This window comes from Diadema antillarum, unplaced genomic scaffold, assembly GCF_040938485.1.
Source record: "Diadema antillarum isolate AM-2024a unplaced genomic scaffold, OU_Dant_1.0 scf00000109, whole genome shotgun sequence".
NCBI classification, from domain to species: Eukaryota; Metazoa; Echinodermata; class Echinoidea; order Diadematoida; family Diadematidae; genus Diadema; species Diadema antillarum.
In genome coordinates, this window is record NW_027270998.1 from 1,498,958 (window position 1) to 1,514,874 (window position 15,917).

The following is a 15,917-nucleotide window of genomic DNA, read 5'->3' on the forward strand; positions in this document are numbered from 1 at the left end:
AGAGTTACCATGAATTGTAAAGTTACTATAATTTCATGCAGCCATGTCCGGAAAAAGAATCGAGTCTCCAAACGAAAAAGGGTGAACTTTTCATCTCTCACAAAATTAAGACATAGCAAAAAATAAACGAGCGAAGTCAACCTGTAAGGGAGTCCATGTTATAATATACACATATCGTTCTGCGGGTCTATCAACATTGGGAGATCAGCGCGCAAGATCAGTGAAAAAAAATGATAGGAGCACGTAAATACGTAATAAAATGCCTGCATCGGAGAACCCAGTATAATGACTCCAGGCAGTGGAAAAAAAAAGGAAAAAAAGAAAAGTGTTGATTGTCAGAGTTGCATGTAGAATATGCACGACTGCATGTTTGATTGCCAGGAAGTAGTCGATCTTGGCACCCAATGGCGACCTTTGAATGATCGTCTTGGTCACTTTAGCGCAATTTGCCTTTGTCATTTTGCTTGAGTTTATTCAACTGCTACTATTTTCTTCTTTTTCAAAAAATACTAAATTGTACTCTTATTAGAAAAGTCCATATGGAGTGAAATTGCGTTGTGAGTTCCTGTCACGTCGCTTGCTCAGAAATCCTCGGCGCATACAGATGGGTGATGCAGTGTTTTTTCTCGACGCTGAATTTAGAGCAAACATTTTCTCGGATGATAAGCACCAACAGATTGGGATCGTTCCCGTATCTTCGGTTCGAGTCATTCATTGCCTTTCTAGAAAACCTAGGAATTGGCGACATCGTCCTTCATGAGAGATGGTTTCATCTACTGACGAAAACGCCATAGATTACCACATTAATTGACCTACTAAAATCTATTACAGTAGTAACTCATACAACACTAGTATTCGATTTTGCCCATATTCTGCTGCTTTCGGGGATTTGATAAAAACACATATACACACACAAATACACAGACAGAGACACACACACACAGACACACGCACACAGACAGACACAAACACACACACAAATCCCGAAGCAAACCCAGAGATATCGATGAACAACAGTGTCTCCATTATGTGAGTGTGTGTATATGTTCGTGTGTAGAACATCCTTTCTCCTCCCTGAGTGTTCCTTTAATAATGTATTATAATTTGAACAGTGTTGGCCGAGTCATTCTTTAAAGGGATGGCACAGTATTGGTGGAGATGAGAATTGGGCTTTTTACTTTTTGCGAGATACCAAGAAAACACAAGTACAGAGCATACCATTTTAAGAGGAATTCAAAATTTATTTGATGAAATCGGGTTTGGAATGACTGGAACATCCAAAAACAAAGTAAAACAAAGCGATCGTAATAGAATGTGGGTCCCACACTTTATTAGAATCACTCTGTTTTGGATTTCTAAGCCGTTTCAAAATCAATTTTCATAAAATAAACGTTGAATTCCTCATGGAATTACACACTCTTTCATATTTCATAAGAGGTTTCTCATCATCTCACACACACACACACACACACACACACACACACACACACAAATGTTAGAAACCTGAAATTTGGTCTCAACCCAAACTATACGATCCCTTTAAACTTGATTAAATGGAAAATAGTTGTGTATTTTCCATGCATATCTAAAATTATTTGCATGCACGGTATCATTCTTGGGCAGGTGGTCCAAGAAAAGGGGTTTTTGTTGCACACCAGGCAACCATTTTTGGTCCCCAACATACAACGATCGAACCACATCTCTTCTTCAATCAGAATTTCACTTTGCACGCATTGTGCTTTTCGCATACCACTGTGTTCGTTTCTCCGGATGGCAGTCAATTTTCTCTATTCTCGCAACCAACACGAGGACACTCGCTGGCTGGCACGATTTGCACGCACGTGTCACTAGGCCCCGCCCCTCGCGTGGCAAGAGGTCATTACCATGACGCAATTTGCGGACAGTCCAATGAAAAGCCTTGTTTCATGTGCCGTCTAGTGCTTGTTTACTACGGTAGTCGTGTGAATTATGCCTTTCGGACCGGTCGAATGCACAATTTCTCGTGTTCGTTCTTGCGCTCCCTAGCCCCCCTGTACGTACTCGTACAGTACTTCCTCCGTGCGTGTGTGTCACCCTTATCGAGCTCGCTGTGTGTAGCTAGCGCGCTAGCAGGAGGAATAGCATGCAACAAAGACATTACTCCGATCTGTTGTCGTTCTTGGCTGTGCCGCCTGCCGTCCACACGCATTATCGGAGGAGGAGCATCTCCGTCGAAGAGGAGCTCAACTGCCTTCTGACAGTGAATGTCGCCGTGTAAATTTCTATAGTCTGCTGTTCATGTTGCAACTAGCAGCAGAGTACACGGGAGGCATAGGATCGAGTAGATGCACAGTGGTGTGTATATGTGATTGAGCGGAGGTTGGCCACTGTACTGATGTCTCAGAAATACCCAAATAAGAGCAAAACAAACTCTGTGTCTGAGCAAAATCAGGCACATGAACGCTCAAAATGAAATAGAAAGAGGATCAAGAGGAAAGGAGTCTTTCGGGAGTACGTGACCAAGCCAGAAGTGCGGGCCACATCCACACGATTAGACTCTATAATCTCTGATCAGCTGAGTTCAGCGGACCTGTTGTTCATGCACGGTCCTCACTTGGTTAGCTTGGAGGATATAAAACAGGGTTTAACAATTCTCTGGTCAGCAGCTCATCACCACTCTCTGGAAATGATGATTAGATTTCTAACCCAAAAATTTCGAGCTCAATCTCTGAATGACGTTCAACCGTTTGAAGCGAAGGTAAGTGACAAATTCAATTTCAGTTCCTTTTGTGACTGAGTTGTCATGTGGGTAACACTTGTTGGAAAAGTTTTTTTTTTTAACTTTGAACATGTTACTTTTTTCTTTTCTTTTTTTTTTTTTTTACTGGAGAGGAATGTTACACTTAAGGATGCATAACACCGTGAGAGGGGTCTAACCGTTAGTCTATAGGCCCTCTGTGGTTTCTAGGTACGGTACCTCTAAAATCTTTTAACCATATTACTACCCATAGGCATAGGGTTATGACAAAATTTGGCTAACTGGTACAAAATAATTTAAAGCTCTTAATGTAGATCTAAGTTACATCTGTAATTGTAAACACCAGAGTCCAAGAAACCACTAACCAATGGCAGTGCTATAAATACTGCTATTTGGGCAGTGGCTGTGCAGTGCCAGTGGGCATTGCAGCATCCTATGGAAAACATGCTGATCATGGTGATGATTGAGTCAGTAACAACTAAACGCTATGAATGATAATATCATTTCCATCATGGTGGTTACATTTTTAGGAATCGTTGACCTATAATTGTGTTAAGTGTTAACAAACATGGATTACATGTAATTGTGCTACTTGCCATTGTACCTTCTTCGCTGTTTTTAGAGGTGTACCAAGCATATCGTGCAGCAGCAATGTGTGTAGTACCGTACAGTCTAACAATAATTTTGTGAACACATAGCCATAGGGCCCTACTGTATTTATGGGTAAACTCAGGCCCTATATATGATCTCATTACTTTGGGGCTGAGTTTGCCCATAAGTATGGTACTGCAATGTCTCCCCTTCACCCGCACCAAGTAGTTCTCGATACACTTTGTGTGCACAAACACAAGGTAAATTTAGACCCATCCCACCCCCTCTCTGGGTTGGATTAACAATACCAACAGCTGTCAGAGATGGCTTGCTTCCAGAAAATTTAGATATTCGAGACTGGGAATTGATTGTGTGTACGAGTTTTCATACCTGGCCTGGACATTCCCATTGTATCATACTCACATATTGGGGCATCAGGAAGTGTATACATGTATGTACAATCCTGGCAATGGTTCGGTAAGCCCTCCTGCTACTATAGTACTAGTGACTACCGGTATACTATAGGCTAGCAACAAAGGCATGCCAGGGCCAGGAATGACAGCCATTTACATTTGTGCAAAGGCAGGCTGGAGAAACAACCACCTGCCCAATCCCCGATTCAAAAGGAATCAGTTTATATGGAACAGCGGAGAGACCCATGACGTGTGAGCCATGTACTAACAAAGACCTGTGGTCTTGAAATGTGTGTCTGTGTGTTGACTTTGCAAAATTGGTCAGCAAACATGTGGCTTTTCATGTTTTGTGTTCGTCATCAAATATTGCCCTTTCTATTTTTTTCTTTTAGTTGTGAGCCTGTACACATTATGTACATTGTAGGCATACATGTACTTTATATTGTAGTTGAATTTAATGCTACGTTTTGATAATTTAAATCACAATTCTTGTTCTGTTCTTCATTTTTACCTCAATTTTACTTCAATTAAGGCAAAATCAGAATAGTGTGGGTAGCCAACATGTACCAACACCTGTACCTCTATCTGACTTGTAAATGTAAGGACATAATTAATACAGCACTGAAATTTTCCAGAGAAATTTTCACTTGCTTTGTAGGCCTATTCGTATTCATAACCTATTAAGGAGAGCTCATATATTAGAAATGCTGTAGTGATGTTTTGAAGTTTGTCAGATTTAAGTTTTTCCTTTTTTGTAATTACATAATATCCTAGTTTTTCTATGCCTCACCTGTCTTTCATTGAATGTGTGGAAGGACTAGGGTATTACCATGATGCTGTTATAAGCAAATCTGTTTGATGCTGTTCTTAATTTCTACCAGTTGCCATGAACAGCTTGGTGTTTGCTCCCACTGGGATGCTATGTAAATGAGATCTAGTACAATGGTATGCAGCTACAATGCATTGTTAGCATGCAGCCTAGATACCCAAGACTTCGACTTGTCCATTGATTTTTTCCCCCCTCCTCTTTCAACATGCTCACTGTTCATGCAAGCCCATGTAGTGTGGCATGAACGCACCCAATGAAGCTTTTCAGCAAGGGTTTTGGTTTTAGGAACCTATTGTATGGTAGTCGATCAATGTTTTCTTTTGTCTTTTTTTTTTTTTTGGTCTTTTTTTCTTTTTAGAGAAACTGGTAAATTACTTTATGCGCCCAATCACTATCAACTATACAACTTACATGAACGCCATCACCAACTACTGTATTTAAAGACTTTTGCAAATCAATATGCAAAGTGTGTGACAATTGCCTTTAATAGTTCAAAAGAAAAATTTGCATGGTGCAGAGGTCATCTGGATTAGGAACTGCTAAATAACATTTCCTGTTTGATAAGCTGTGGCGGAATATCATCTTACTGACAATATCATGCAAAAGGCAAATGCATTACGTCAAGCATGGTGATAGAGAATGTTCAGTGCCTACAAACTCCCTGTGAAGTTTACAACATTACAAATAGTGGGTACATTGTAATTATTGATAGCAGGAAGTATCCATGCTCACAACCAAGGGTAAATTTGGCCTCCATGCCTAAGATGCCAAGGAGCTCTATCTCAGAGAAGAGGCCTGTTTTGATTTCTTTTCATCAGCAGTTGATTTACAGAGGTCAGATCTTGGCAAGGAAAGAGGCTTTTACTTCAGCCCCATCAAAAAACAAGTGCCATGGACCTCAATGTTATTCATTCAGTCCGTGCTTCATGCCATCCACGGAGCTACTATAAATCTGCAATAAGCTGCTCTTTGGAGAGTGAGGAAAGGGAAAACAGGGGAGCGTAGACATGAAAAGCTGCCACACTTTCCACAGTGCTATTAAATCCCTCTGCCTGGGCTTGAGTTAAGGGGATTTCTATGCAGTCGCTGAATTTAAAGTGAGGGAGTAATATTATGCATACAAACTCATCACTTGGGAATTTTGTATTGTTGTTTTGTTCTTTGTAGGGCTTGGTATCCACTTTTAGAGTATTAAAGCTTATGAAACAGACAATAGTTTGTACCCCATTCTCTATCCTTTTTCTTTTGTACAGAAGTATACCCCTCTTGGTCTGTTTATTCCTTCATATAAATTGCAGTTGTTAGGGATGTGACTTGTTTACAAGACAGGTACAAACTGCTTGGCATCCTGTAATTTGCCTCTACTCTGTTAGCATAGGCCTTTAAATTGCTCCTAGGCCCCATAATGGACCTACGGTGCTGTTACTCTCTCTCGCAGTTGATGCCTCTCAACAAGAGTGACCCTTTTGATTACGTCCTTTGTTGTGAAGTTGATGGGAGGGAGGGCGGGCAGGCGCTGGTGGTGCCATTGCCACTGTGGTCAGAAAAGCGTTTCCTTGTATTGTGAAACTGGTGATTATGATGCTCTAATGCTGAATAAATTCCCCACAAATGATGCAGGTAGTTATGCGTGGTTCTCGATCACCCTACGTGCGTAATTATTCAAATCCAGAGGGCATGGCAACTCCTCCACTGTGTTATGCCGTAATTAGTGTAAAGCTTACTGTTGTAACTGCTGTAGTTCCAACCTTCAATTTTACAGACTTTTATGGTTTCTAATGATTGACCTAATATTGCTGTTTTTGTTATCATTTTTCTGCCCAAACAGATCACAGCAGAAGAGACGGAAAATACTGATTCTGAAGAGGAAAACCAAGAAGTTGAACAACTTTTCAAAGGTACATTTTATCTGTTCCTCTGCATTGTAATCTAGAGTGACAAATGATCTCACTATTTTAAACTAGACAAAATGATGCGCACAGTCACGATCATTCATCATTTCCTCCTAGTTATTGTAAATTGATTAATCCCAAAATTTGCTGACAGTATCATGATTGAGGTTCAGGGACACAGTGACATGTATTGCTGCATTTGGCACAGCCCCCTGTTGTTTCGAGCAAATGATGTACTATACACACTGGATCACTGTTCTTCTAGCCAATTGAATGCGTATTCAGTGATGAGAATTCACTGATTAAAGAGTGAAATTCCATACAGTGTTTCAAATTGGCTTTAATGAATTCATAGAAGTATTAAATCAGACATGTATGGAATACAATGTAGCTGAAATTCCATCAACATTTGGAAAAAAACAGTTGTCATGGTGGATTGTGTGTGACTGCTGAGTGCTATCAATACCACTGTTGAGCGAAAATTTGAATATAAGAACTTTCTGACTGTAAGACCAATTTTGGTGAAACCTCAACCATTCGGGGTTTTGTTTTGTTTTGTTTATATTTTGTGTATTTTACCCTGGTCATCAAAACCAACTTGAACTACAGCTGTAGTGTGGAATTGCTCTTAAAACCAAATTTCAGCGGCCATGAAGTTTCAGTAAGTGCTTGACACGCCCACTCACTCATAGAATCTGTAATACATAGAAGCTATATGTCTTTTAAAAAGATAAATGTTGTTTCCTAATTTTTTTTTTGTGTAGAGAGGAGAATGTGCATTGGCACCATGGCCCCGAACTCCGGCCCCCTGCACCACCAGTACCCATCGCTTGCCACAAAACCGAGACCGCTGGAGGACAATTCCTCGGAGAACATCCTCGTTTCCGCGCCAGACAGGCACAGCTCGGAGGAGGAGCTGGCCTGCATAGAGAGACAGTTGCCGGAGAAACGGAAGTGGTCACAGGTGAACCACTGGAACAGGAACGGGGAAGTGTCCAGCTCCAGTGACGAGGAGGTTAAGGAGTTATTCACAAAGTCGTCGTCGCCTCTACAGTTTAGTACTTCACCGCCAAAGCACCTCTGCAGACTCTCCCCAAAGAGAATAGACAATAAAATCCACTTTGTTGCCAACGTTGGCCCCGCCGGGGACTATACGTCACCTCGGAAGAGGCACCGGCACGTTCACTACGACGGTCACATCCAGAGCGGGAGGCGAATAGACTTCGAGAAGATGCAGCAGGTAAATTATGCACATTTCCTTGTTTATCTCTGTGAACCACTTAGGGCCTGAGAATGGAATACTGTATACATGTGTACTTAGGGCTCACACAATGCAAATGCCAAAACAGCATCTGGCCTCAGTTATAGGTTTGTGGTGGCAGTGGAGAACAAGAGCAAAGAGAAAAATAGTAACAAAACAAACAAAGAACTGTACAATATATACATGTACGCGGTGGTATAATTTGGGTATCTAGAACTAGCAATGCAGTCTCGCAAGTGTTTCATTTCACAATCAATATTCTCAGAGATGGAAGGAGAAATAAGTAGGCCCTACATTTCTTTCAGAGAAGAAAACTTGCTGATTTGCTACTCAGGATATGTTATCCATTGCACAAATTTGTATCTTAGCATGTTGAAAGTTTGTAAATATAACGTATCAGTTGACTCTTAACTTTCACCAAAAAAAAAGAGTAAATTTATAAATAAAACCTCCCTTAAATGCACAATATTTGTATACATTACCATGAATTGATGAAGTGTCTTTAAAGGGACTGTACAGTACTGATTGAGGTAAGGGATTCATGTTTTGAACATTTCTAAGTGAGATAATGAGAAACCTCTTATGAAATATGAAAGAGCATGTAATTTTAAAAAGGATTCAACGTTTATTTGATGAAAATTGGTTTTGAAATGGCCGAGATATCCAAAAAAGTGATGATAATAAAAGGCGACATGCCACAACTTTATTACGATCGCTTTGTTTCACCTTGTTTTTGGATATCTCAGCCAATTCAAAACTGATTTTCATCAAATCAACTTTTGATACCTTTTAGAAATGCATGCTCTGTGACATCTCATAGAGTAGTTTCTGAATATCTCGCAAAATGTTAAAAGCTGAATCCTCACCTCGACCAGAACTGTACACACCTTTAATGTCCAAAGTGTCACAAAATGGGTATCAAAAATAAAAGACTTTTTAAAAAGAGAGAGGAAAAGGATGTGGTCTCATCATATGGGCAGTATGGTGAGATATTACTGACCAGAGTTATAAATAGCTGTTTACAGTTCAAGAGACTACTGGTACAGTTGTATGTGTATGGTGTAACCCTCCCATGCTGTGCTCTGGGCTATACAGCAATGTCCATTTTGTCCCTGTGCCTTGCTAGCTGAACACAGGAAATAACTGATAGGTGGGGCAGGAACGTTGCCATAAATCCGAGCTGTTTCATATTATTGCCAGGGATTGCCATGTATAATTTGATTTGATAATGCCTTCAACATGTACTAACTGAGTACCAGTCCTCTGCATGTTTGTTACCCATGTGGCAATGTGAGGGATTGCCAGTATGGTACAGATATTGTATTGTAGATACATACACTCAGCATTTACTGCTGTATGTGTGTGTATGTGTGTGTTTGTGTACCGAATACTGTATGTATCATATTTGTGTGTGTGTGTGTGTGTGTGTGTGTGTGTGTGTGCATCTAGGCTTAAAGGAGAATTATTCCTGAAAGGAAATGCTGTTTTATTTTTAACACAAAGCAAAGAAACACATACCAAAGCAACTAAATGTGAGCGTGATTTATCAGCAGATCCATGAAAACATAGGTAAAAGTTGACTGCAGTACACTGTCCCAATAAAAGCTGAGTACCAGCACTGTGACTTATCTTCACCACATTGGAATGTGTGGTAATTAAGGACACAGAAAAAAAAAATTGTTCCATAAGACTCTTACGTCAGCATGCAGTGTGCACAGCACCTTTTAGGCTTTTGACTGAGGACTGAGTACAGAAAATTTTCCTGATACCACCTTTCCTTAGAATCTAATAATTTTATTGTGACACTCCTCCAGTGCCAAACAATGAACACGTCTCTAACTTTGTTTGATGAAGTATCATTGGGCGCCGTATCATTGGGCGCAGTAGGAAACCACAGAATACATCGTAGGATGGAGGCTTGTGCCTCTACAGGACATAAAGGACAAAGCCATGTTTACTGTTGTGTGTTTATCGATACTCGCATACTTGCAATCATTTTGGAATATAGATAGGTATTTCATGTGTAATGTGTATGTAAATTTGTGTGTTTTGTTTGCTGAACCACCGCCTACAAACCTCTGAGGGGGAATTAAATGTACCAGTACCTTACTTCTTGCTGCTTGGGCAATGAAGCATTTTCCCCTGGGTGGCCAGTGCTTGCTCACCATGGCAAGATTTGAGATGAAAACACATGAGAACCATGAAGGGGGGGGGGGGGGGGGGAGTTAAGAATTCCTAAAAAAATTCAGTGGGAAGGCCATGCATGCTTGACCACATTAGATCAATTTACCTATGACCTACTTGCGTCCTTGCTTCTTGCAAAACTTTGATATTCAGTTCTAGCTAGTGTTCATGCTATTCTTATAGCTTTTTGTCGTGATTTGTTTGTGTTTAACTCTTCTTTTGGACCCACAATGAATTTGATAGAACTTTTCACTGTTTGTATAGGAAAAAAGGGAAAAAAAAAGGAATTACCAGTGAAGTCATATTGATTTATGAATGTTTCAATGAATTTGTTATCCTTCTATAATACAAGTAAAGATATTAAAGAGCATAGATTCAGGAGAAGCTCAACAGTAGAATAAAAACAAACAGATCAAAGTATTAGAGTAATGGAAACATATCAATACTATGGCCTTCATTTGAGAACTTTTATTTGATAAGATCTGAACTACAGCAGGGAGGTGTCCTCTCACTCCCTGACTACAGGGAGGGTTGTTACACCCACACTAGCAGCTGTAAGTGTTATGCACAAATGTAGATTGTCATTTTTTTTTATCCAACTCTTTTTTTTTCACCAGGTATTTGTATGACTGCTTTTATTCATTCAAGTGTTTTAATTCATTTACATTTCCTATTTCGCCTCTGAGAGAGAGAGAGAGAGAGAGAGAGAGCTTTTCAAGTTAAAAGAAAAAAGAAAAAAGAAAAAAGAAAATCGCTTGCAGTGTACCAATGCTGATCACCACCGGGTACTGCTGCAGATTTGAATTGTATGCCTGCATTTTACTATGCTACTGTACGTACCTGTAGCTTGTCATTATAAAGCACAATGTGTATATTTCATCAGTACTAAAGTTGTTTACTCGGTCATCATGCAGGTTTTCTGACAATTTTTATTTGCCACTTGCTGGGAGTTACACTGGTAGTGTTCAAAACAAATTCAGGCCCTTCCATTCGTATAATATCAACGGTCACATTAAAAAAAAAAATGCCCCCCCCCCAATGCCACGTGTACCTTCCTTTCTAATTGAGTCCTAAGAGCCACTTCCCTATGACGATAATGTCATGAAGTTGAGAATGCATCCAACTCACAGTGGCAGGGAAGCCCAGTTCGTACATATTGCGCAGGATGCGGGGTTTAATGTTAGAAGTTCCCATTCGCACAACTGTAGCTTGCAATGCAAGGCATGCCACATTGACTGTGGTGCTGTGTACACTGTGGTTTGTGGTTTGTACAGTTCTAGTCACTGTACACACCTACGTACAAGCATGATGTAGGATTGTACATTCTGTTTGAGAGTACATTGTATGCACTACCATTCAATTAGGCTGACATATTACACCTGTAGAATATATTCGTAGATACGCGAAAAGTATACTGTACATGTTTTAAAGAGATCAAATCAATTTGCTTGTTGTTAACACTGTAGAACATCATTTATTGCATTGTAACAATGTTGCTACCACATTCATTATCCTTTAATAGCAAACATACAGTGTCAGATAGTGGGCTACTGATCACACCTCGGTGTGTCTTGTTGCAATTTATAGTGATATAGCCCAAGGCAAGCAGTGGAAATATGAAGTGTGCAATTTACATCATTGTGTATATTATTATGCAAATCATGTCATTCATAATATGCCAATTATGTACAAGAAATAGCATGCTTTCTCCCCACCAGGGTGTCAACTTTCAACAATTACTGTAGCAGTCAATGAACAGTCTGTCCTGTTTGAAATAATATTTCCATTTATATTTGTGTTGAATCTACATGTAGCTCCCATTATTTTTCCTTTGTCTCTGGTACTGACTGCGAAATTTTAAAGACACAATTTTCAAGTGTAGGCCTATCATCCATGTTTAGGTTTCAGCGATTAAAAGACAAGACACATTTAACTAATGTTTTGCAGAATGGTTTGTGTGCAAACTGTTTCAATCATGTGTAGTTTGATCATGTGGATGAACACATTTAATCGAATAAATTACAGAAGCATGTCATTAATGCCAATGACTCATGTACAATGTACATGTATGCAGAAACATTCCTTGTAGAGACATATTCATGTTGGGACTGGCATGTATACTGTACAGTTGTGCATTTGTGCATGCTCACATTAGAAAATGTGATGATATCCCAATTGTTGGTATGAATATTATGGATGTACAATTTATGTACATGCAGCTTATTTTTTTTTGGCAGTGTTCCATGTGTAAAATATTACTGGCATCGCATTATATCTATAGGAACATATATTTATTTTCTGAGTATGAATTACATGTACTCTACAACTTGAATGATATCAAAGGGAATGTGACAATTTACTTACACCCCCCCCCCCCATTATGTAATAGTTTGCCCACATTACATTCAAAACTTGTGGAAGTAAGTCATAGTCACTCTATGTTTTGTACATTTGTGTGCAATAAAACATACTTTAGGCCTATATTTGATGATATTTCCTCCACTCGGAATCCCCTACTTGTAAATGTGATTTAAATTGCATGCTCTGATGAAGACACTATTGGTATGTTTACAAAGCCTTCATTTGTGTCGGTTAGCATGAAAGACACAAACACCCTCTGATCTCTCTCTTCCCGAACTGACACAGAATTTTCTTCTAAGGGGCATATTTGACTAGTGCATTTGACAATCCAATTCTCACTTCCTGAATTTCATACCCTGGCCGTTCTTCATGACAACAGAGTCCATCTAGAGGCATTCCTTTGTTTGGTCCGAGAGGATGAAAGTGGTGGTGGGGTGGGTGGGGGGGTGGGGGGGGGGGGAGGGGAGGGAGGGGGGAGTTGGGGGGATGGGATCACTGAAGTGCCCTTTTTTCGTCGACCTGGGTCATAGAAAATGGGTCTTCCCTTCATATCCTAAGCAGCCAGCCCCCGCCAGATGCACAAGTGGGAGTCGGGGAGTATAATCACATCACACTGCGTGCATGCAGGGCAGTGGACAATGGGTTCCAAACTAGAGAGGATATATGATAATGTACAGAGAGAGGAGAGACAGACTGACGGACAGACATTCAGATAAAGATAGAGCATGACAGAGAAGGAGGGAGGAGAAAGAAAGATACAAAGAGACAGAGAAACTGTGGAGGCAAAAAACAGACATGGGGTGGGGGGGGGGGGGGGGGAGGGGAGAGGGAGGGTGAGATGGAAAGGCCCGCCAGTGGCATGAGCGCAAGTATTGTCAAAATCAATTTCACTTACAATGTACTTCCCTTCTCTCACTGATAGAGATGAATAAGAAAGGTGGTTCATTGCAACCCGAGTACAAGGGGTTGTTTGTGAGAAGAAACCTGGAGGCATGCTGCAATTTTACAGCAATTTCACCTTCCAGTACAGAGTGGAGAGAGCAGTGAACTTCATGCAGTAATTTGTTTACACGGTGTTTAAGCAATTATCTACAACTTGAACAAGCTGTTTATGTGCATCGTACCCCATGATCTGAGGTATTCCTGATGGAATGCAGAGATGTAAGAAGTGGTCTGGTAATAGCTGTAGGCAGATGTACACTACCTGTACTGGTCCCTGAAACTGTGATGGCGCAAGAGCTGCAATGATTTATTACTGCACGTACATAAACTTCATTTGTAGAATGCAATTTCATCTACAGTATATGTAATTAGGTATGTACACATGTGCATGAATAATTACCACGGACATTGAAGTATAAATAACTAGTTTTGATTACATAATTTACTATGATAATGATGGACTATATAGTCCATCATTATCATAAAATGCCATTATTATAATCCCACAGAATCAACGATACCCAATCAGTTGTATGAATTTGTGCATGTCTTAGAATTATTTTGAGAGAAATTCTTTGTTTTCTTTAGATGCATATGATGAAAATGAATGTACAGTGACATCCAGATTTAACTATCTAAATAGTAAGTATAACTCATACAGAGGGGTAATCTGGTTTACAAGTAGTTGAATGGAAATGCAATGTATTTGTCAACTCTTTGTGCACACTTCCTGTTTTGAAAATACACTATAGCTGCAATCCCATTTTAGAGCTGGATATATCTGTATCATACTTGGACAATATATTCATACAAGATAGAATTGTTGATCAATATAAAACGCTACCTGCATAGGCCTACATAGAGATTATATATGTCTGTTCCAATGCAACACACATTGTAAATATTATGGATATTTATTGTTTTGTGTTTGTTGTTGTTTTTTAACAAAGTACAGTACATGCATTAGGCAACATTGTACTGTACACATGTAGGCCTACGATTTACGAACTGTAGATAATGCTACACAGAAAAAGCAGTATTGATGAAGCAAATGTTGTTCTGGATGATACAGTTTACAAGAATTACTTTTCAGACCACATATGTAGTAGCCCTCTGAAGATGGGCTAAGGGTGCTTTGAGTAATGCCCATTAAGAAGGCATTATTTGCACGCGACATAGCACTATACTGCTCAAAACCAGAAATGTACATGTACCTAGTATAGACAGTTTTAAGTGGAAGAGTACAATGTACGTGAGAGCCAGTATTGATAAGAACATGGGTGAAATACAAACTCAGTGGAAAATGTGTGCTCCATGTACACAGATACCTGTCCCATTAGTTCATGTTTACAATGTGGCGCTTGGCACATCTGCGAGTGTTATTAATTGTGACACACCACAACTTTGCCACTACTGGGATCAGTGCCAAGCACTGTCCTTTTCTCTCTCCCTATAAAGGAAGCGTGCAGTATTAATGACCTGCTTGGCGCGAAGCCAAGCTGTACCCTGCCGTACACCCCATACGAGTAGCATACGTATATAGTAGATTGATATTGACGACTATACTTTCTCCTCCGGCATAATTTCTGCTGGAGGTTTTGGCAGCAACATTGTCTTTGAGCGGCTTGCATAGTTGTATCCACATGTGCCGTGTGTTGTTTGTGATTGTGGGTGTACAATTGCATGATGATTCATCGCAGGAGCAAAATGGTTAGGACAACTGCAGAAGAAAGTGTTTTCTCTGTCAACTGTAACATGCAGCCGTCACTGTCTGTAGATTTTCAGTTATTGTGGTTGTTGGACATATTAAAAAAAAAAAAAACTTTGTGTAAACAAATACATGTAGTTTCAAATGAGAATTTGAGGGTTGTATGCACCCATGCAGCAGCATGGCTTGTCCAATGTTTTTGATGCGTGAAATGCTTTAGCTTACCCACACAACACATCGTCAGATTTCCTCATTCTTGTATTGTGAGGGGAATTTCTCTGCCAAAGCCTACAAACCCTCCTCGGTGGCCCATTTGACGAGGGTGTGAACTTCAGCGGGAGAGTTTTTCGAGCAGATTTAGTGGAGTGAAAAACAGATTACCAGTGCAGATTCTAAGCCAAGATTTGTCCATTAACATGTGTACACGAAGACTGCATTTGGCATAATACCGTAGAACTGCATTCTACATTGTATTGTACATTGTTTCGATGATGTTCAGTTTTGATGATGTTATGTAGAGAAAGTGCCTGATATAAGCTCTTTATAGACAATCTAAAACAGAAAAATCACCATTTCTTGTCGTGGACAAAATAAACTTGGACATGCTGCAGACGTTGATTGTACAGCATTTATAGTTCATGTCCATAAAAAAGTAGACAATGTGAGTTCGCATGTACAGTACATAGTTATATGCACTACTACAGAAAGCCCCAGGCAATTAAATCATTTTGATACAAAAAATTATTTGTTGTATAGGGCCCCAATTTTTTTCTTTCTCTTCTTTCTTTAAAACACAACAACAATTAAATCACATGGAATAGGATTTTGATATGCTAATTTTTGCACCATTGTATTGACTACATTATGTAAAGAAGAGGATGTATAATTCTGCTGGGAAATTTATGTCAAGATCATAAGCTTGACTACCAAGGTGCATATAAGAAAACAAAATCAGCACAAAAACAACGGTACAATATACTACAAAATAGTCCTCATATC

General features: G+C 39.7%; 1 protein-coding gene across 1 annotated transcript in view; it reads left to right on the forward strand.

The window, feature by feature from the left end:
• Positions 1 to 2,122: 2,122 nt before the first annotated feature.
• Positions 2,123 to 15,917, forward strand: part of LOC139719363 (uncharacterized) — a 44,476-nt gene continuing 30,681 nt past the window's right edge. The window contains exons 1-4 of the mRNA XM_071630778.1: positions 2,123 to 2,253; positions 2,458 to 2,737; positions 6,399 to 6,468; positions 7,227 to 7,702. Of these exons, the coding sequence (XP_071486879.1) occupies positions 2,123 to 2,253; positions 2,458 to 2,737; positions 6,399 to 6,468; positions 7,227 to 7,702 (957 nt within the window). The remainder of the gene's footprint in view (positions 2,254 to 2,457; positions 2,738 to 6,398; positions 6,469 to 7,226; positions 7,703 to 15,917) is intronic.